At 48.5% G+C, this 21,265-nt stretch overlaps 1 protein-coding gene across 1 annotated transcript in view; it reads left to right on the top strand.

Moving 5' to 3' along the window:
* The window catches only part of Slc12a8 (solute carrier family 12 member 8), a 139,175-nt gene that overhangs the window by 32,750 nt on the left and 85,160 nt on the right, over positions 1 to 21,265 (top strand). Inside the window, exon 4 of the mRNA XM_010618253.3 lies at positions 376 to 607. Coding sequence (XP_010616555.1) covers positions 376 to 607 — 232 coding nt within the window. The remainder of the gene's footprint in view (positions 1 to 375; positions 608 to 21,265) is intronic.

Below are 21,265 nucleotides of genomic sequence, written 5' to 3'. Positions count from 1 at the left end.
CTGCAGGGCCTTTCTGCAGCTCTGAAGATGGGGACCCCTGCCTGTCCTCTGTTCTAGATTTAGTTCTTGAAGAGCGCAGAGAAATCCTTTGGCTCAGCGTCCTGTCCCCTTCCTCCATCAGCTTCCGAATCAGTGCTCACTGCGGGTAACCCTCACAGTGCGGTCAGAGCGCGCTCTCCCCTCGGAAGGGATGTGGACAGGCTGAGGGGAGCCTGAGTCGGATTCCGGGCGGAGAGGGCTGGTTCAACCCTGGCAGAGGCCCCGGTGCTGAGGGTGCATCTGCTGGGGCAGCAGCTACGCAGGGCAGGCTTGGCTCTGCGGACTTCTGACGCCTGTCTGTCTTGCTGCCCCTGCTGACCGGGAATTGCCGGGCAGTGTGTTGCAGGTGCCATGTACATCACGGGCTTTGCCGAATCCATCTCTGATTTGCTGGGCCTCAGGAACATCTGGGCCGTGCGAGGAATCTCAGTTGCGGTGCTTCTGGCCTTGCTGGGTATTAACCTAGCAGGTGTCAAATGGATAATTCGCCTCCAGCTGCTGCTGCTGCTCCTCCTGGCAGTGTCCACACTGGACTTCGTGGTGGGCTCTTTCACCCACCTGGATCCAGGTAAGCCCTCTGGAGCTCCTGTCTGCCTTGTGGCCCGGGGGTCTGCACAGCCTTGCAGATGTTTACAGGCGCAAATCTGCAGCCTGATCTCCCCCTGGAGGCCACACTAGCATTAGGGGCCAATCAGGTTTCCCGTCGGGGAAACTTCCTGGGCCCACAAACTCCTCACACTCACGTTTTCACTGTGCACATTTTCCATGTTTTCATTTCTTTCCCATCAAAACAAAACCCAGAAAATTTAGCAGGAAAAAAAAAACCAGAGGTAGATGGATAAAAATTAAATTCATAACAGTGATTGGGAGACTGTAAGTAATAAATATGGGGGTAGAGAAGAATAATACACTTTGTCTTTTTTTGAAGGATTTGATATACAAATAACAAACATTAGCAACTGTTCTTTCTGAGAGATGGGGTCCAATATGTGTTATTATCATCTTCTGTACTAAATTATTTTTCAAAATAAATAATGTACATCCATCAACTAAGCTTAAAGAAAACAGCCATTGGGTACCCTTTGGAAGTGGAGCTCATGCCTTTGCAATTAATCCATCATCGTTTAATCTCAGCTCGGTGTTCCTCATTCTTAGGGATTCTTGGCACTGGTGGTCCTAACCCCTTACTCACTGTGAGAGGAGCGTTCACCTGAGAGCCCATGCCCTTGTAGCCTTCCGCTTGGCCCTGGTTTTGGCATCAAGGGCCAGTTCTTTCTCTCCAGGTACAGAGCTGTTTCTGGGGTAACTTCCCGAGAGTTCACCCTGCAGGGGCTCTGTCTTGATAGGGCAATAGTGACTGGGCACCTGTACTGAAACGTGGATGGGGAAAGGAAGACAAGGCCACCAACCCCAACCCTAACCCTATGTCCTAGGAAAACAACACTTGCGCAGACAGTGCCTGAGGTGGTGGCAGTGACTGCTGAGTGCTTGCTATGTGCCAGGCATCGTGCTTAGCACTTTGCCTTGCTTAGCTCAGTTAACCCCATCATAACCTTCCAGGTAAGAGTGGTGACACCCGTTGATTTTTTTTGTTTTTTGGCACCAGGGATCGAACTTGGGATCTTGTGCGTGAGAAGCAGGTGGTGGCACCACTGAGCTCAATCCCCAGCCTTAGTGATACCTGTTTTACAGATGAGGAAACTGAGGTGCAACGATGCTATAATTGCAGGAATCAGTGGCAGGGCTGGGGTTTGAAACCAGATCTATTGGACTCTGCACCTGAGGTGGGAAGTAGACTGATTTTCACACAACCTCTGTCTTTCTGTGATGCAAACTGCCTTTCCACTTGGAGGCTGCGCTGATGCGTGCTCTAACAGTCTTGTCTTTTATAACAATGTCAGTGTATGAAAGTCAGAACTCAGTTGGCACACACGGATCTGGCCTTGTTGTTTTGTCACAACAGTTCTCTTATTGAAAATTGTTACTCTTCTGAATTTCCTCATTGTCTCCTACCCCCTGGCATTCTGGGCCTCCACCAGGACCCCCAGCCTGCCCCATGCTGTGGCACCTGAGAGTCATCTCCTATACAGAAGGGGTCTTCAGGACCCAACCCAGTGCCAGGGGCCACAGCATTGCCCACAGTGACCACCAGAAGCCCGAGCCTTGACGCCCATGGTAGGAAGAATCTTCACTATAGGGAAAGAATGACCTTTCCGCTGGCCTCCCACCACACCGCAGAAGTGGCCCCATGCTAAGGGAGACTTGCTGGCCCTTAGCTGCTGAACTGTCAGTGGGTAGGAGAGAGGGGTCTGCAGTCCCCGGGCCTGGGCACTTCCCTCCATCCACACAGGGCTGGGAGAGCAGATTATGTAAATTGTAGGGTGATTCTCCTGGCTTCCTTGAACCCTGCCTAGACTGATGTATTTTGCTGCTTCTTGATTCGAAGTTTTCTTGGTTGCTCTTCTAAGTTACTCCAAATATTTCTCCTTCCTCCTGGTCAATGCATTAGCAGAGTGTAGTGTGAACTGAATTTTATTTTTAAATCTTTCTATGGCAGCTTGCCCCTCTAGAATCTGTTTTGGGTATCAATGAGTTTCACATGGGCTATTTTCTTTGTGGTTAAAAATCCAAACTGAAATCAGACCATAAACCTTCAGAATGGATTTAGCAGAATGATTTCAACTATTTTTTTTTAAAGTGACATAGACATTTGGAAAAAAATAAAAAAGACTGGAAGGAACTATGCGTAAGTGTTAGCAATGCTTGTCTGTAATGTATCATCTGTCGAGATGAAATGTCTTTATTATTTTATTCCTACCTTTCTGCAATTGAGTAGTCTTACTTTTCACAAAACAAATAGACATTTTGGATGCAGTTTCCAGTATATGGAGACTGTAGCAGAGCTTCCCATGATCCTCTCCCCTTCCACCCCTGCCAGCTTCCCCCGTGAACTAGCATCTTGCACTTGTGATGCATCGTCAGAACGAATGAGCCAACATCAACCCACTGTTATTAACAAAGCCAATAGAGCAGGGGTCGCTCTTGGTGTTGTCTGCTCTGCGGCTTTGACAGTAATGCCACACACACTATTGTGGCATCAGACAGAATCCTTTCCCTGCCCTGAACATCTGGGCTCCACCTCTTCATCCCTTTCCCCTCAGACTCCCAGTGACCACTCATCCTTTCCCTGTTTCCATAGCTTAGCCTTGTCCAGGTTGCGGTAGAGTTGGAACCTTGCAGTGTGGAGCCTTTTCAGATGGGCTTCTTTCTCTTAACGGCTTGCACTTGAGGGGTCTTCCGTGTCTTTCTGTGGCTCCATTAGCTCATTTCTTTCTAGCACTGGGTAATCGACTGACTGGCTGGCTGTACCACGATTTTTCGTGCCCACGCAGGTATTGGAGGACATCTGGTTACTTCCGGTTCGGGGCAATTATGAATAAACCTGTTAGACGTCCTTGTTCAGGTTTGTGTGAGGACGTGTTTTCAGTTCATTTGGATAAATGCCAAGGAGCATGACTGCTGGATCACATGTGAAGACAAGGGTTACCTTTAGAGAAACTGCTGCTGGTGGTGGTGGCACACACCTGCAATCCCAACTACAGAGAAGGCCGATGCGGGTGGATTGTGAGTTCAAACTCAGCCTGGGCAACTGAGCGGGACTATTTCAAAATTTAAAAAATAAAAAGATCTTGGGATGTAGCCCAGTGGTCCCTGGGTTCAATTCCCAGTACTGGAAACAAACAAACAAACCAACAAACAGTGGTATAAAAATGATTTTAAAAAATTGCCAAACCTGTGTTCCAAAGTAGCCAGATCATTCTGTCCAATGGGGAATGAGACTTTCACTCATGGGCAGCATTTGCCCCGGAGTTCTGGATTGGGCTATCCCGCTGGGTGTGTGCAGCAGTGGTGTCTACTGTTATTTTAATTTGCAGTTCCTTAGTAGCATTGAACGTGTTTTCCTATGCTTTTTTTTTCTGTCTGGATATCCTCTTCAATGAAGTATCTGTCGTCCTTTTAAAAATTAGGTTGTAGCCAGGCATGGTGGTGCATGCCTGTAATCCCAGCACTCGGGAGGCTGAGACAGGAGGATTGCTGTGAGTTTGAGCCCAGCCTGGGCTACATAGTGAGTTCCAGGTCAGTCTCAACTACCTAGTGAGACCCTGTCTCAAAAACCAAAAAAAAAAAACCACAAAAAAATTAGGTTGTTTGTTTTTCTCCTGTTGAATTTTAAGAGCTCTTTGTATATCTTGGATACAGCCCTTTGACACATATGAGTTTTGTAAAAATTTCTCCTGGTCTCTGATTTCTCTTTTCATTCTCTTAACAGCGCCTTTCACAGAGCAGAATTTTAAAACTGTAATGGAGTCTAACGTCTTAATTTCTTTCATGGATCATGCTTTGGGTGTCACCTAGATTTTCTTCTATGTTATCTTCTAGAAGTTTTCTATTTTACCTTTGGGACTATGATCTGTTTTGAGTAATTCTGGTGAAGGGTGTGAGTTGAGTGTGTGTCAGTGGCCATCTTACTGTCCCAGTACTATTTATTGAAAAACTGTCCCATCTCCCTTAAGTTGCCCGAGCTCCTTTGTCAAAGACCGGCTGATTGTGAAGGGTGTGAGTTGAGTGTGTGTCAGTGGCCATCTTACTGTCCCAGTACTATTTATTGAAAAAACTGTCCCATCTCCCTTAAGTTGCCCGAGCTCCTTTGTCAAAGACCGGCTGATTATATTTTATGTGGTCCGTTTCTGGCTGTCTGTTCCACACACCCATGCACCTGTTCTCTCTCTGTACCACTCTGCCTCCACTAGTGTTGCCTTATAGTTAAGTCCTGAAGTTGGGTACTGCCCATCCTCCAACTGGTCCTTTCTCAATAGTGTTACTTTTAAAATCAGAAAAAAAAATTTAAGCATAGTTAAACTAAATTTAGGTCCTTTTCTTTCTTTTGTTGCTCTTGAGATGCTGGAGTTGGAACCCAGAGCCTCTTGCACAGTAGGCCAAATGCTCTACCACTGAGCTATAATCCCCAGCCCTTCTTTCCTTTTCTTTAAATATAAAAAACTTTAAGGGTCCAAAAAAAAATCCTACAGTATATAATGTTAAAGCATAAAGAGTAAGTGAAGAGATAAGTTGCCATTTTACTCTGTTTCTGTTCAGAGGGAAGTTGGTACACGTGGCACTTGCGTTTGACTCTAACACAAATTTCTCAGCACTTCAGCGGCATAAGGCCCAGAGAATGACCTTCTTCCTGCATCCCTATGGGCTGGACACTGGCTGTGCCTCGGCAGGCGGTGGGTGGGGGTCTTGCTGCTGATGGTACTGTTGTTGGTTAGAGACCAGGGTGCCCGTCCTATGGTCCTTCCAAGATGTGCTCAAGGGTCCTCAGGGCACATGTGGATTGATGTTCCCCAGAGCGATCAGTCAGAGAGACACAGAGAAAGCAAAGTGCTTCTTTTTAGGACCCGGTGTCAGCAGCCATAGAACAGTCCTGCAAACAGAGTGTGCCTCCAAGATTGCTGGGATCACAGGCATGTTCCATCACACCCAGCTTGGAGGCACGTTTTAAAATCACAACAGCCTATTTTGAAATCAGAAGTTGAGGGGATGAGGTGCTAGGGATTGAACCCAGGGTCTTGCACATTCTAGCACCGATCCGTGGTTACTGATTCCCCATACCTTGGTAAAATTGGATAGGCTTGATCTTTTCAAATTTCTGTCATGTGATAGGTAAAAGTGTAATCCTTTTCTTTTAATTTGCTTTTCTGAAATCATTAAAATAATTTGTTTTCATATTTTTATTAGCACTTGCAGTTTCTTTTCTGTTGAATTTTCTGCCATCTTCCCCTATTTCCTTCCATTCAGTTATCTTATTTTGAAAGATTTATGGAGGCTCTATTACCTTGGCAATTGATCCAACACAAGGCAGATATTTGTTCAGCTTTTCTTAGTGCTAGCCATTTGTTAGATATACTGAAACAATTTCCCCTAATATGTCATTTGCTCTTTAAAATTAATTTTATGTGTAATGAAAGCAATACCTACACATGCAAATACTCCTTTTTTGAGTCAATTGTGTACTCTGATTGCTTGTTTTCTTGTGTATTTTTCAGCTTTTCCTGAAATTAGATTCACCTCTTGTATTATTTCCTAGGGCTGCCCTCACAGACTGCCATACCCTAGGGGCTTAAAAACTCAGAAATTTATGCTCTCATCTATTCTGGGGGCCAGAGTGTGAAGTCAGAGGTGCCAGCAAGACCTTCCCTGTCCTCTTCAGCTACGACGGACCCAGGTGTTCCTTAGCTTGTGACTGTTCTGCTGCCCTCTCTGCCGCCTCCTTGTGGTCTTCTGCGTTTGTCTCTCCCATGTGTGGGGTCTTTTTGGACATCTTGTCCCTGGAAATAGGTCCCATGTGGATAACCCCTGCTGATGTCACCTGGAGATCCATAAGTGTAACTGCAAAGACCCTTGTCCCAAAGAGGACCACAGTCACTGTTCTTGGAGTTGGGATGGGGACATACCTTTGAAGGCCACCACTCTACATACTACATTTCATTGTTCTTTATTTGCTTTGTTGCTAAAGTTTTATTACCATTTTAGAAAATGTTCCACAGAGCTTTCAAATGCACCTTGGTGCTCTCCCCAGCCTCCCCTCAGTTCCTCTCTCCTTTTTTCAGATCCTCCCCAAGCCTGGCTTCTCTGGGAGGCGACCACCTCCAGGCCAGGACCGCATCCTTCCCTTCACTCCCTGGGGATCAACCTCTGCTTTCTGGATCACAATTCAGCCTCTTCTGCCAAGGACAGAAAAAATGTCACTCTTCTACCTTTCCCTGTGGATCTAGGCGGAAGGTCACTGTCCCCAGAATTCTGAGGTCATGGCTGCTTCGTCTTCTGGAGCTCAGTCGCATCTGGAGCCTGGCGCTGACTTCTGTTCACAAACCAAACCTCATCGTCGGCGTGTGTTGGAGAGAGCATGGAACGTGTGGTGGTCAGCGAGGTCTGCAGTTTTGGGCCCACGGGTCTCAGAACTGCCCTGTGGGGGGAACTCCCACTGTGGTTAAATGTCAGAACTCTTCACTTGAAATTTCTATAATTATTATTTTCAAATTCTTTCTACTCATCTCTTTTATCCCCTTCCTCCTATATAAGAAATTTCCTCAACTTGATTTTCATCTTTCTACTACATTTTTGGCTTTGATTATCCTTACTTTCCAGGAGATCTTTGTTATCTGATTGTTATTTTTATCAGTTAGTTATTGGGGATAGACTGTAGGAAAGAATTCTACCACTGAGCTACGCTCTATTGCTTCTTAGTTTTGACTTTGAAACAGTCTCAGGAAGTTGCCCAGACTGGCCTGGAACTCACAATCCTCCCATCTCAGCCTCCTAAACTATTAGGACTAGAAGTATTCACTACCATACCCATTTACCACTATCTATTTGTCTGTTTATTTACTGTTTTTTCAAGATGGCATTTCACTGTTGTGCAGACTGGCCTTGAGGGCACTATGTAGCCCAAGGTTGTCGTGAACTCATGACAATCCTCCTGCTTCAACCTCCCGAGTGCTGGGATTTCAGGTGTGTGCTACCACATCCAAATCTAATTTTTAATTTGAAAATGACATCCTGTTGCTGTTTTATGGCTATGTCTCTTTCTGACTCCTTCAGGATGTAAAATATAAGGTGCCTTTGAAATTTTCTTCTGCTCTCACATTTTTTCCAGATTTCTTCTTTTCTATAATCTCTTTTTGTTCTCCCTGGTACCGCTGCCTTGGCTCTGGGGCTGGGGAGAATGGGAAGAGGGGGCAGGGCCTTCCAGCCCATTAAGTCCACGTGTGTCACCTGGCACACCCTTTCTTCCCTGTGTCCTTCCATCTCAAGCTGTCTCTCTCTGTCGCCTCCCTTTTTGTCATAGCTCTCTTTTCTTTCTTTCTGTATTTTGAGATAAGGTCTCACTATGTAGTTCAGGCTGACCTTGAATGCTCTATGCAGATAAGTCTGGCTTTGAACCTGTGGTGATCCTCTTGCCTCCGCCTCCTGTGTGCTGGGATGACAGGCGTGTGTCACCACATCTGGCTCCTACCTCTCATTTCGTCTCCAAACCTCCCCACCACAGTGGGGCTCTCTCGTTGTCCCTATTTCCTCACCTCCCAACTTCTTACCCTGCAGGCTGGCAGCAGAGTCCCTCCTCCCTTTCTCTACCTCCTGTCTTTTCCAAAACAAGTGTCATTGCACAAGACTCCACGAGGACACAGCTTCCTTACTGCAGAGAGCTAAATAGCGTGTCTATTTAAGCAAGACACCCTCAAAGATTTGTTTGGCTTAAAGCTCCTAAAAATGCCATTTTTTGGCTCATATTTTCATTTACATAAGATGAGTGTCATGCCAAACTGATCTTATTGCCATAAAAGTCAAACAAATATAGAGAAAATGCATTTTAGAACATAAAGAGGCATGTGACACATTTTAATTCTATGCTCTGCATTTAAAAGGCTTGCTTTTGTGGGGAGCCGGGAGGGCATCTGGCCAGCTACTCCGGGACACACCCTGCTCCACAGCTGGGCCTTGCTGAGTAGAGCTGCTGCTGCCCAGCCAAGCCCAGGTGCCAAATGCCACAGGTGGGAGCCGCTTCTGCTGGGAGCTGGACCCTGCTGGGGGGAGCATGCCCACCCTACCCTCTGCCTCTGCCTTCTCTGACCACCCCAGGACCTCTTGCTCTCCAAATCCTGAGCATGGGCCAGTTTTTGAGTTTTTACCCCTTGTGCACTGACCACCAATGCTCACTTGAAATCTTCTATTCCCATTTTTTCCACAATGAGGCACTGACCTGGCTTTTTGTCTTCCTGCCCCCTCCCCAGGCAGGGGGCACTTGGGGCTCAGCCAGGGGTCTTTCCGGGAGTGGCAGCCTCTCACACACTGCTGCCCCATCCTCTGCTTCTCCAGCCATCTCCAGCGCAGCTCCAGGCCCAGCTCCTGAGGACCTCTGGGTATCTGAGCAGCATCATGAAATGAGGACAAGCACACTCAGGTCCTCCCTCCTTGCCCTGTCCACCTCCCCCTGCTCTCTTTACTTGGTATGGAGCAAATAACTAAATTACTGTTTGAATATCTGCCACCCTTCCCACGAGTCTAGAAGGCTGGGGCGAGAGCATGCCTTTCTCCCTGTGGTTCAGGCCCTCCTCTCCCCCTCACACCACAGCTCCCGCTTTGGATGGCCACATGCCACTTCTCACGTGGGACACTCAGATGATTTCCGAATCTAAACTTGGCCTTCAGGCTCTGCCCTCGAGGGTCCCCACCCATTTCTTGTGGGTGACCAACATGGCTAGACACTGAAGCTGATTACTTTTCCTTAAATGGTGCCTTGCCCGTGTCACTCTGTGGCTTACACATCATCGGTGGCTTTCTGTTGCAAGAGGACAAAGTCCAATCCCAAGGGATTTTCATTCAATAAGCTCCATCAGCCACCTCTAAATTACTTGTTTGGTTGGCTCTCTAATGCTACTGTCCTTCTGAGCACTTTCCTCCTCCCAGACGTATCTCCTCAAGGTTATGAACACCTGAAAGCTCTCCTGCTCTGCTGTGGGAAGTCTCCTCCTCACACTCTGTTTCACCCAGTTCTTGCTAGGATGAGCCAGCCCGCAGGAACCACATGTAAAGGAGACCTGGTCGGGAGTCCACGGCCTCCTGGGCGGATTGAGTGCTGTTGGATGTTGTGACCCAGGTTTCTCATCTGTAAAGTCACATTTACATCTCTCCAGGTGCCTGACTCTCCCCTCGCAGCAGCCAGGCCCACGGAGACTGCAGGGTGAGCAGCTGCCACAGTCTTCTCAGGTCCCTGGGACCTGACTCATAAGGGCGTCTGACACTCTGGTTCCTTGTTACAACTTTTTTTTTAAGTACTTATGAAATAATTTACCACCCAATTTTAATGGATGATATTTCATCAGTTTTGCTTCAGAGTGGTGCCATATTACAAATGAAAGTAAGTAAATACAATTTAAGTTCTACTTGCCTCTACTCCCTCCTCCTCCCCTGGGGAACATTGATGTCTAGCAGCCCCATGTCCTGCCCTTCCTCCCTTCCATGCTGGGGATTGAACCCAGGGCCTTGCAGGTTCTCTGCCACTGAGCTACATCCCCAGTCCTTTTCGTTTTGAGATGGGGTTTTGCTAAGTTGCCCAGGCTGGGCTCAAACTTGTGATCCTCCTGCCTTAGCCTCCCAAGTAGCTAGGATCACATGTATGTTCCAGAGGGCCTGGCTTTGGTTTTTTGTTGTTGTTGTTGTTGTTGTTTTTTATTTTTCCACCATCTGTAGATGGCTACACACACTCTGAACTATTATTTAGTGTCCGAAAAATTTCCACACATTCTATCACACCATATGGATTCTTCTGGTAACATATAAGGTGGTTAATGAATAAATGACTTGGCAATTTGCCTTTCTAACCACCGTACATCTGAGAGGTATCAGCGTTACTACATCCCATGTTCATATTGTCGTGGGGACCCAGACAGGTCACTGCCTGGGACAGCAGTTGGCACAGGGCTCCTGGGGCTTCTGATCACCTCTGAGCTGAGTGCTCTAAGCAAGCTCAGAATCCAGCCCAAGCGGAAAGAGGCAAAAGCAGGGCAATAGCTGCAGAGAGGACAATTTGCACAAAGACCTGAGATCCAGCTGTGGGTGGCTTGGGTTAGGGGTGGGAATGGAGGCAAGGAGGCCCCGATGGCTGTAGGGGGGCCCAGAAGAGTCCCGAGGCAGTGACTTAGGGGTGGGGGAAGACAGAGAGAGACTGGGGGTGCGGCAGAGCGAAGAGACCGGGACACCCAGCTGGCTGTGGCCTCAGGCACCAGGGTGGGGGGTGACAGCAGCAAGCACAGGCCCAGGGGAGTCTGAGCATGGACAGTGCAGGTGCAACTGGAGATGGGTCCAGGGCTGGGGTGGCCAGGGCTAGGGATAGAGTTGTGGGCAGCGCAGGAGCGCAGGTGAGGCAGCAGGATAGTAGAGCGTGTGCTGGTTTTGAAGGGCGAGCGCAGTATTTGATAAGATGGAATTTAATTTGCCAGAAGAGGCATTTTTCATTGTCCTGTGTTCAAACAAAACACTTCTCTCTGACAGAATTCCAACAGACAAATGAAGCTAAAGGTTAAGATTCTTCACCAGGGAGAAGCTGCAGAGCTTCCTGGGGCGGCTCTGTGTGGTTTCCATGTGGTCTCAGGACCACAGTGGTGCTTGGGCCGCTGTCCTGGAACCTGAAGTCTGGCTGAGGTGGGCAACGCTTGGGTCTTCCTTCAGAAGGCACAGCGCTGGATGAAGATAGGACACACCTTTGCAGGGACTCACAAGGCCGAGAGCCGCTGGGGCTGGGACGCACAGTCACTTCTGTCCCTGCACTGCCTCTGCTGCCTATGGCAGCAAGAGGGAGGAGCTCCATGCCCCTCTGAGGGACTTTTGTACCACCCAGTCCCTTGGGCAGCTCTCCACCCAGACCAGGGTTCTGTGGCCTCCTGCCCCATGGCGGGAGTGGCCCTGCACTTGGGGTTCTGTGGTTAGACCTGCTGGGGAGGCCCTGCAGTGCCCAGCTCCGCCTCTGTGTGGAGTCGCAGTTCTGAGCGTTTTCTGGCCTCTGAGGGCTGTTCACTCAGTGCTTCCTCAGCCCACAGAGTTCCAGAGGTTCGGAAGGAAACACAGATGCCCCTGTGTGCAATGGCTTGTGGCACTTTCACTTTACTTGTGGGCAGTGGAGTGGGTTGTGCTACACACACACACACACACACACACACACACCCTCACAAATGGTCTGGCGATGGGGGCTGGGCAGGGCTATTTTCCCCACCTTAGAGATGCAGGAACAGCAACCTAGAGATGGGGAGTAATTTCCAAGAAGCCAGGCCTGGGTGTAGGTGTCCAGCCTCTTTCTGGTCCCACAGAGAGAAGCAAAGTCTCAGAGTAACTGGAGAGTGCTTTGGATGGGTGTGCTCATCCCAGCCTCTGTCCCTAGAGCCCTCAAGCCTGCCTGTACCCCAGCAGCACCAGAGAGCCTGGTTGGGGGCACCCTCAACCCCTACCCCAGACCAAGCAAATCAGCACTTCCAGGGTGGGGCTTCGGTCTGTTTTTGAGGGCTCAGGAAGTTCACGCTCAGGGTTGGGAGGACTGTCCCAATGCGTCCTACTGTTGCCAGCCACTGGAGCTGCTATCTGCAAAGATGGGCACTCAGGCTCCTTGGAGGACAGAGGCCGAACACCTCCACATTCAGGCTGGGCAGACCCCGGAGGCAAGACAGTCCTTTGTACCCACTGCCCTGTGAGCAGGCTGAGGGCAGGATGTGGAGCTCTGTTAGCCCTGATGCCTGGCTGTTTCTCACTTCCCCTGCACTCAGTGACACGCCTGCTTATTTGGGTGTGTTACGGCTGTGTCTAGATGTTCCCCAAAGCCTCATGTGTTCATAGGTGGGGAGTTTCAAAGGTGGCTGGACTAGGGTGTTTGGTGCTAGAATTAAGAGTGCCCCACTCAAAGGCCAGTAGCCTGGATGGAATATTAAGGTATAGAAAGAAGCTGTTTCACTGCCTTCTGCCTGCCATGAACTGTTTCTCCTCTGCGATGCCCCTCTGCTATGCCATCCTGCCTTGGAACCAGCTGACTGTAGACTGAAACCTCTATAACCTGTGAGCCAAAATAAGACTTTCTTCCTTTAACTGTGGGTGTCAGGTGTTTTGTCTCAGGAACGAGAAAAGGCACTAAGACAGGGTGTGTGGATGTGTGCAGAGAAGCAGTTACAAGCACCAGCTCTAGCTGGTACTTTACACATTTTCTCCTGTTCATCCTTGAAGCGACTTAGTGAGATGACTGAGATAATTATTTTCACTTTGTGACAAAGAAGTCGACGCCCCACAGATGTTATACCGCTTTCCCAGGACTGCATAGTAAGAGGCCTGACCATAGTTTTAATCCAGAAGCACTGAGACCAGCACGCTCTTCCCTGCTCCCAGGCCTCTCTGGCCCGCGAGCCTTGGAAGAAGGCAATGGGCCCCCACTGCCCGTGGCAATCTGCAGAACAGCTGGTCTCTGCTGACCCTCACAGGCCAGGTCAGAGTGGGTTGGAGCTGAGCCTTTGAAAGGGGCAGCAGGAGATGAGCTGGAGGCTAAGACGTACTCCGCCCAGTGCCACCAGGGACAGAGGCCACGGAGGAGCTTCCCGACGGCAGCACCCAGGTCAGCTGTCCCCCACACAGCTGCCTCTTCCGGGAGGGCGTAGGAAGAGGCTGCTCCGGCAGCCAGGAGGGTGCTTGGCCCCAGCCTCTCCACATCACAGGCCTCAGGCAGTCTCACCCCAGAATCCATGAGAATTTCTGTCACTCTTTAAGGTGACTCCTGGAAAGTTGTGTCAATTCAGGAAGGACACAAGGAGCACACACTGCTGGGGGGAGGGCAGCAGACCTAGAATTTGTGGCCACAGTAAAAGGATGGGAAGTAACTAGTAGGCTTTCTACATTTCTTCCTGGAGGTGACCCTAGGTCCCCAGCTCCACACCGGGGCACCACTTGCGGGCGACCCTGGTCTCAGGTCCCTGTTCAGGTGCCAACTACAGCTGGCTCACCCGCCAGCCTTGCTCACCCAGAACCCTACTTTATTCTGGGGTGAGACTCTCCCAGTCAGGCACGTTTCCTTCTCTTTCCTGGTCGGAGGTCCCTACTCAGGGTTCCTGTTCAGTCCTTTCCTGGTCCGGGCTTTATCAAGTCCCTGTTCCTGGGTTCCTGTCCTAGGCACCAACTGTTGCTGCCCCCGCCCACCCTGATCCTTTGTTCCTCCCAGGACTGGTGAGGGTACGGTGTGAATGACAAAAAGACACAGAGCCAGCTCGCCATGCAGGCAGAGATTGTATTCACCCAGGCACAGGCGCAGGCAATCAAGGTAACACGGATTCACCTGGTTTCCAACACCCACTAGTACTTTCTCTGGTAAACAACTTCACCTCAGCTTCTTAACCTTCCCTAATGTGCCGTCACCCCTGAGTGCAGCCTTGCTCCTTGGGCTCACAGGGGAGGCCAGTTAGGCCCTAATTCTCCCTGGTCTAGGATCAGGTGTAGGAAACATTTTTCCATTTAGTGTGATTTAGTTATTATCTAGTTAAAGATTGGTTACATTGTAGACATTGGTTACATTGATGAGGCTTTTGGAGGATCCAGAAGTGGCCAGCCTGCCAGCTGGCTGGGACAAGTTCTTGAAACCAGAGGGTGGACCTGAATCTGGACACCTTCCTGGTACTTAGGAGAGAGAAGACTGGGGATGGGTTTGGGGCTGGTCTGACCCCTGCCTGTTCTCCTCGCTTACATCTTCCATTTGCTTTGTTTGGTCACAGCGTGATCCAAGGCACCCTGTTGGGGGATCACCTTTAGGACCATAGGGAATGGTTCCCCCGGGGAGAGGAGTCCCGGTGCCGGGATTGCCCTCTGAGCCGCCTGTCCCAGCACCTCGGGTGCTCGTGTCTTCAGTGCTCTCCCCCAGTGACCCGAGTCCCCAACAACAGCACAGGGCTCGATTTGGCTAAGGGCTAGATGTATTTGGTGAATGAGTGCACGAAGAAGGAATTGGTAAGAACGAGGTAGGCCATGGAAGGCTCTGGAGCTCAGGGGAAGTTCAGGGAGCCCCAGCCCCCAAGCCTCTTATCTGTAGCCATGGTGGCTGATCTTCCCCAGGCTCCCTCCAGAGAGGCGCCGACCTTCCTGCTTTGGCAGCTGTTCTCAGGTATTCTGTCCACACAGGCCGCGGTTGTCAGGGGAGAGCCCAGCACAGGGTGGGTCAGGCTGCAAGTTCAGACAGACCTGCTGGGGAAGAGGGAAGGAAGGAAGAGTTGCAGTAGAGAAGAAACTGGCTTTGAAAGTTCCCCTTCCGGGTTCTTTGTTTGTGAGAAGCAGAGATGGAGATGCGTAGGGAGGTGTTAAATATTTGATGAAAGAGTGGCTGAGTCACTGATATCTCACCTGCAGTGGTCTTGCCGTGAATGCCTGCGCTTTGCTCTCCTCGGGACTTTTCTTTCTCTGCTTTCTCTCTCTGAAAAGTACATGTGCTTCACATTACTCAAATCCGCATGTGCATGAGCAAATTAATGGAGAATACAGACCGCTGGGACAAGGACTTCCTGACCTGCTCTTGTGCAGGTTCAAGAGGAAGCCCAGGGATCCAGTGGTGTTGGACAGGACTCCTGCAGATCAGCTGCGATCTGCTTGGGGATTGGCGGATGTGAAACACACACGGATGGTCTCACACCAACAGAAGGGGTCAAACAGCAAAATCAGCTTGACCTTGAACAAAACTCTCCTTGGCTCCTGAACCAGGCACCGGGCAAGGGAAATTCAGCTGTACCAGAGTTTAGATTTCCATTTGCTAAAAAACAGACAATGGTTTCGCATCAGGCTTTTCCAGTCATAGCACATAGGCCTGCAGTGACCTCATTTTTGACCAATGGCCAGTACATTCAACTGTCTGCTGAAATAATCTATTAACTGGTCACCTGCCAATTGTCTGGAATAGGAATGAGTTTAGACATATGTTTTAAAAAGTGATAACATTGTTACAGGCCTGCCCAGCACTGAAGTAGGATTTGGATGAGGGGCTGTGTTTTCAGTAGACTTGCTGCCCTGTGACTGACCCTTCTTCCCTTGCATTAATTATAGGGGATTTAAGGGCAAACCAACATGCACTTATAGTCCCAGGTCCTAGGCTCATGGGATATGGTTGATGTTCCTGATTCCCTAGGTAAAGACCTAGGCCATAGGGGCACTGAGTGACTTTGGCTGGGTCATGCAGAGCACTGTCAGAGCCCAATCCTCCCATCTCCTACCCAGTACTATTTTCCCTGTACCACCCCTGGCCCCCCATTGAACCCTTGTTTTACAAGGAGCATAACTCACACCTTAGACTCTACTGCAGGGGGGCCCTCACGACCCTGGTGGTGCTGGATGTAGTTCTGCTGTCTGCCAACTGCCAGCCCAACTGGGGATCCATGTCTTGATCCCAAGTATGAAAAGACAAGTTGTCACAAAAGCCACCTGCTTCATCCAAACTCCCACGAGTGGCTGTCTTCGAGATGATGAAAACTGTGGGCCACAGGAGGCCATGAGGAGGGAGACTGAGCCCAGCCAGGCCCAGCACTTGTGGACCTTTGGGTGGAAAGAACTTTTGCTCAGAGGTATTTATCATGTATGGTTTGACAACTGCTTATCTATAAAAGAGATGATAATAATTATAGCTTTTATGGAGCACTGGTGTAGGCCGTTTAATCCTTACAAGAAGTGTACACTGCGAGTATTCCTATTTACAAAGGGTAACTGAGGTGATGAGAGCTAAGTACCTTGCCAGTCGTGGGTGGAAATGAGAACAAAACACCTCAGGCTCCTCCCTATTACATTTCATCCCTTCCTGAGGATCAGGTGGCCTTAGACTGGAAATGTGGAACTTCTAGCCTTGCCTTCATTTAAGCTGAACTTCCTGTCAGTTAAGAGGTGGTACCATGTATGCCTGAAATTACAAAAATTCAGACTCTCAGAGTCTTGACTGACTGTATACCCAAACCTTACGGAGTGGAGATAACACTTCCTGACGATGAACATGTTTTTCTCTTCGAAGTTTGTAGGAAAAGTATACTCACCCTGAGCCTGGAGGAAACAGTGCTTCTAGAATTTAGAGTAAACTTCTTAAATTATTTTATTGTAAAACATATCATAAATATAGGAGAATGTAGCCAGGCATGATGGAACGTACCTGTAATCTCAATAGTCTGGGAGACTGTGGCAGGAGAATTTCAAGTCTGAGGTCAACAACTTAGGGAGACTCTATCTTTAAAAAATATAATATATAATAATATATACTATTAAAGAGTAAAATGTCATCTGGGTACCCCGGTGAAGAAGTGAAACATTAATAGCACTTTTGTTCTTTCCCAGTTATTCTCCCTCCTTCCCCACTAGTAGTCGCTACAGGTTGGTGGTTTTCTGTGTCCTAGTCTTCCCTCTACACCCACCGACGCCATGCGCCCCTGAAGGTATCTGATTCCCAAGCTGTGTGAGGACCTGGAGAACAGGAGGCTACAGTGGGTGTCAGGCCCTAAGGGAAATGCACCAGGAGAGGGCTGCTCTGCACTTCTGCCCCAAAGCTCGTGTCTGTATTGTCTATCTCTGTGGCCCTCAGGAGTAGGTCAGAGCTGAAACTTCCTGGAGTGAAGTAGGATGCAAGGAGAGAGCATCTTACGGCCAAGATAAGCCAAGGATGGATAAGAACCCCAGACAGGCTCACCCCAGTATTCTAACCTCGGGTTAAAAACTGGGTACACCAGCTGCAGGGACCTTGGTGGTGACAGCCCTTACCATGTCCTTAGTCACACTGCTCCCTGCTGTGCTATCACCATTCTTTCTCTCACTTGGCTGTCGACTTCCTGTTTCCAAATCCCACGCCATCCTGATCTTCCCTGTGATTTTGATGGAGCTCATCTGTTAGTAGGTTCTTAAGAAAGAATCCACGGGGAATCAATTGTTTAAGACTTTGTATGTCCGAAAAGTCTTCATGCTCACATTCAACTCATAGTTTGGCTGGTCATGAATGCTAGGTTGGAAATTATTTTCCTTTAGACTTTTAATTTGCAGGTCTCCTGGCTTCTAATAGTGCGAAGTCCAAAGTCATTCTGATTCATCATCTTTTTTATATAACTATAAGCAAATAGGATGTTCTTTTGTGCCTAGTTTTCTGAAATTTCAAAATGATAGCCTTTTTCCATTTGTTTGGAGCTTTATCTTTCATGTTAGGGAATCTGTCTGATCGATATCGATTCCTGGCTTTCTGCTCATGATCAGGATGGGGTAGAAGCTGAGCACACAGCTGGTCCTTGTCGTTTTGCGAGGTGAGATGGCCTGAGGGGACTTGTTGGGGACCCTGCCCTGGATTCATTCTTTTAGAGGCTGTATCTGTTCTCCCCTTGTTGGACACCCACTACTTAAAGGAGAAGTTTATCTGGCTTATGGTTTCAGGGGCTTCAGTCCATGGTCATCTCTCTCAAAGGCAGGAATATCACGGCAGAAGGGCACAGCAGAGCAGAGCTGCTCAGTTTATGGTGGCTAGGGAGCAGAGCAGGGGAGCAGCTCCAGAGAGGAAGGGGCAGGGCAGACATAGTACCCAAGGCCACGCCTCCATGACCACCCAGACACCAGATTCTACTGAGAAACGCAGCAGATCCTACTGATCTGCTAGGTATTTCTTAGGTACAGAATTAGGTACATTATTCAGTTTGCCACCTTGGTACAGGAGTCTGTGTTAATATTTTTTGATGTCAAACTGACCACATTTTAAAAGTTTTGTTTTGAGCTGGGCATGGTGGCAATATGATTCTTATCCTAGTACTCTGGAGGCTGAGGCAGGAGGATCATGAGTTTTAAGCCAGCCTAAGCAACTTAGCAAGACCATGTCCAAAAAAAAAAAAATCTGTTTTTGGAGTCTTGTTATGTTGCCCATGGGGTCCTTGAACCCATTAGCTCAAGTGATACTCCTGCCTTATTCTCCCAAATATCTGAGCCTACAGGTGTGGGCTATGATGTCTGGCTAAGGGAAAATAATTGTTTTAAAAATTGTCTGGTATTGGAAGTTGAAACCAGGGTGTTTGCCCTGAGCAAGACCTCCAGCCCCTTCGCCCTTTTAAAACTTATTTTTGTTTTGAGACAGGGCCTCACTAAGTTGCTTAGATTGGACTCAATCAAACTTGTAATCTGCCTGCCTCAGCCTCCCAAGGCTTGGGCTCACAGGCACCCAGCTGAATAAAGTTTTAATGAGATAATTTTATTTACTCTTTCCCCTTCAAAAACTATCATTTCTTCAGCTACAAAGGAGCCTTAGTAGCCTTCAGCAAGAAATCGTTTTCTCTCTTGCTCTGGTGAAATTTACAATCCTATGCTGAAGATTACCATTGTGTGGATTTTACCTCCTGTTCTGAGTACCCTACAAGAGCCCTGCTTTGTAAACTGGAGCTTCCCGAGCCTTTTTGAAGCTGTTTGGGTGATGTTGCAGGAGGGATGAGGGCATTTTCTCTTGGTATCGCTTCAATTGGGTTTCTGACAGTGTCGTAATGGATAATGGAGAATCCTTGGTATCCTTAGCAGGTGTAACTGCTGATGTTCAGGCCCGATCACAGCAGTAAGAAACTGAATTAGCATCCTGAAAGCCTTCTGAAAGGAGTGTCAGAGCTTCCCTTCCCCGCTGTGGGGCTCTTGCAGGCAAAGGGAAACAGTTTAGGTGCTGCTCTGGGGAAGCAGGGATTCAGGGTTTAAACTGCGCAGTCATAGAACCCGGGGAGAAGCGCAAGTTGTCGGGAGAGGATTCCATAACCACGGGATGCGCTTACACTCAGAACAGCCCAGCCGGCGGCCAGGCTCACCGGGCTGAACGGAAGCGAAACCTGGCTCTTACATGTGAAATCTTCCTCCTAAAAATCCCCACTTTTAAACAGTGCTGATGCTTAGACCCAAGGGCTGGCAGGGGACATAACCTGAGCCGTCTGGTCTTCCCAGCACAGAACCCGCGCTGCTTTGTTTGTGCTGCGAAACCTTCACGTTGGTCCCTGCGCATTTTCTGCTGTAGGAGTTCTGGTGGGAGGTGGAGTGTTCTCCCCTGCACCTTTTCCTCACTTCCCAGGGACTGTCACATCTTCAGAAACATTTCTCTCCAGGAATGCCTGTGATTTTGTGCATATTTTAAATGATGTGGTTGAAGTTATTGCATTGTTTTAATTCCAAGGACTTAGATAAAGAATCATCTTGTCTCTTTGATTTTTCTAGGAAATGGCCATTTGTCTCAATTATTAAAACAAAGAAAGACAGAAGCTGAGAAAGAGAAAGAAAGAAATAAAAGAAAAGCAAGAGAAAACCTTAGTTTGAAAATGCAAGCCATGCTGTAATCCCAGCAACCAGAACGCTGAGGCAGGAGGACCACAATTTTGAGATCCGGACAACTGAGCCAGACTCTGTCTCAAGATAAAATGAAAAGCAGTAGGTAGGCCCAGGATTTAGCTCAGTGGCGCTTCAACGTCCTGAGCTCAATCCCCAGTACTGAAAAAATAAATAAATAAAGGTAGGGATATAGTCTGGCGGTAGAATGCTATGTTGAGCATTTACTCTCCAGTACTGCCAAAAAAAAAAAAAAAATTTCTTGAAAAGATTTTTTCTGGTGCATGTTAAGGGTTGTCTTACTAATGTCCTGCATTTCTCCCTTGTCCTTTTTGCCCCCCCATCTATCTGTTGTCCCCACCCCTCTTTTATCTCCCTCTCTCTTCCACTCTGATCAGTTAATCAAAGTGTTTCTCCTTGAACGCCTCTATGTACAAACCCAGAGGCAGACGTTGAACACACACACAAGAAAAAAGCACCTTTCTCCTAACCAAATGATCTCATACCCTACTGAAATGTCATGCAGGAAAGTGAGAGGTTTTGTCCTTGGGGACTCAGAGAGGCCTTCAAGGACCATGTGCACCTTGGAGGACACCCAGGAAGGAGTCCATCAGTGGTGAGCTGGGGAGGGAGACCCCCGAAAGGAAGAGTGGGTATGGAGACTCCAGATGCTTGGGAGGTGCGTGGAAATTTTCAGGAAGTACAGGAAGTGAGGTGTGGAGCTTTAGGCTGCCTGCTGGGCAGTCGGGGCAAAAGGATTAGAAGGAAGTCGGCTCTTTCAGGTTCAAGGAGAGTCACACCCAGTTTCCGGAGGTGATAGTGACTTCCTGTGAGGAGCAGGAAATGCAGGAGACTCAGCTGCTGTGTAGCCCCTGGCTGTCCAGGCTTCCAAAATGGGCTGTATGACAACCTTAGAGAGAAGCAGAAAGACAGGTCTCTGTCATGCCACAGCCCTAAGGCCCCTATTGCCTTCTCTGAGGGACCCCCGTCATTTCCACCCCAAGTGAGACCTGGTGGGACAGGGTCTTATGGGAACTCCCTCAGATTGCTTCTGTGTGGTCACCTTCAGCTCAGGAACCCACCTCTGGTCCACAGACTGCGTCCAGGTAAGAAGATCATAGGAATCAGAGATCTTGAGGTAGAGATAAATTCTGGCCAGGCGTGACAGTGCACACTTTCTTTTGTGTATGTGTGTGGTACTACGGATTGAACCCGGGCCAAATCCTAGTCCTCTTTTTCTTCTTCTTCTTCTTCTTCGTCATCGTCGTCGTCATTGTCGTCATCTTTTTTTTTTTTTTTTTTT

The sequence above is a fragment of the Fukomys damarensis genome, unplaced genomic scaffold (assembly GCF_012274545.1).
Source record: "Fukomys damarensis isolate Sample0158 unplaced genomic scaffold, DMR_v1.0_HiC HiC_scaffold_24, whole genome shotgun sequence".
In the NCBI taxonomy this organism is placed as follows: Eukaryota; Metazoa; Chordata; class Mammalia; order Rodentia; family Bathyergidae; genus Fukomys; species Fukomys damarensis.
The sequence above is the reverse complement of the archived record's forward strand: the minus strand, read 5'-3'. Positions and strand labels throughout refer to the sequence as shown.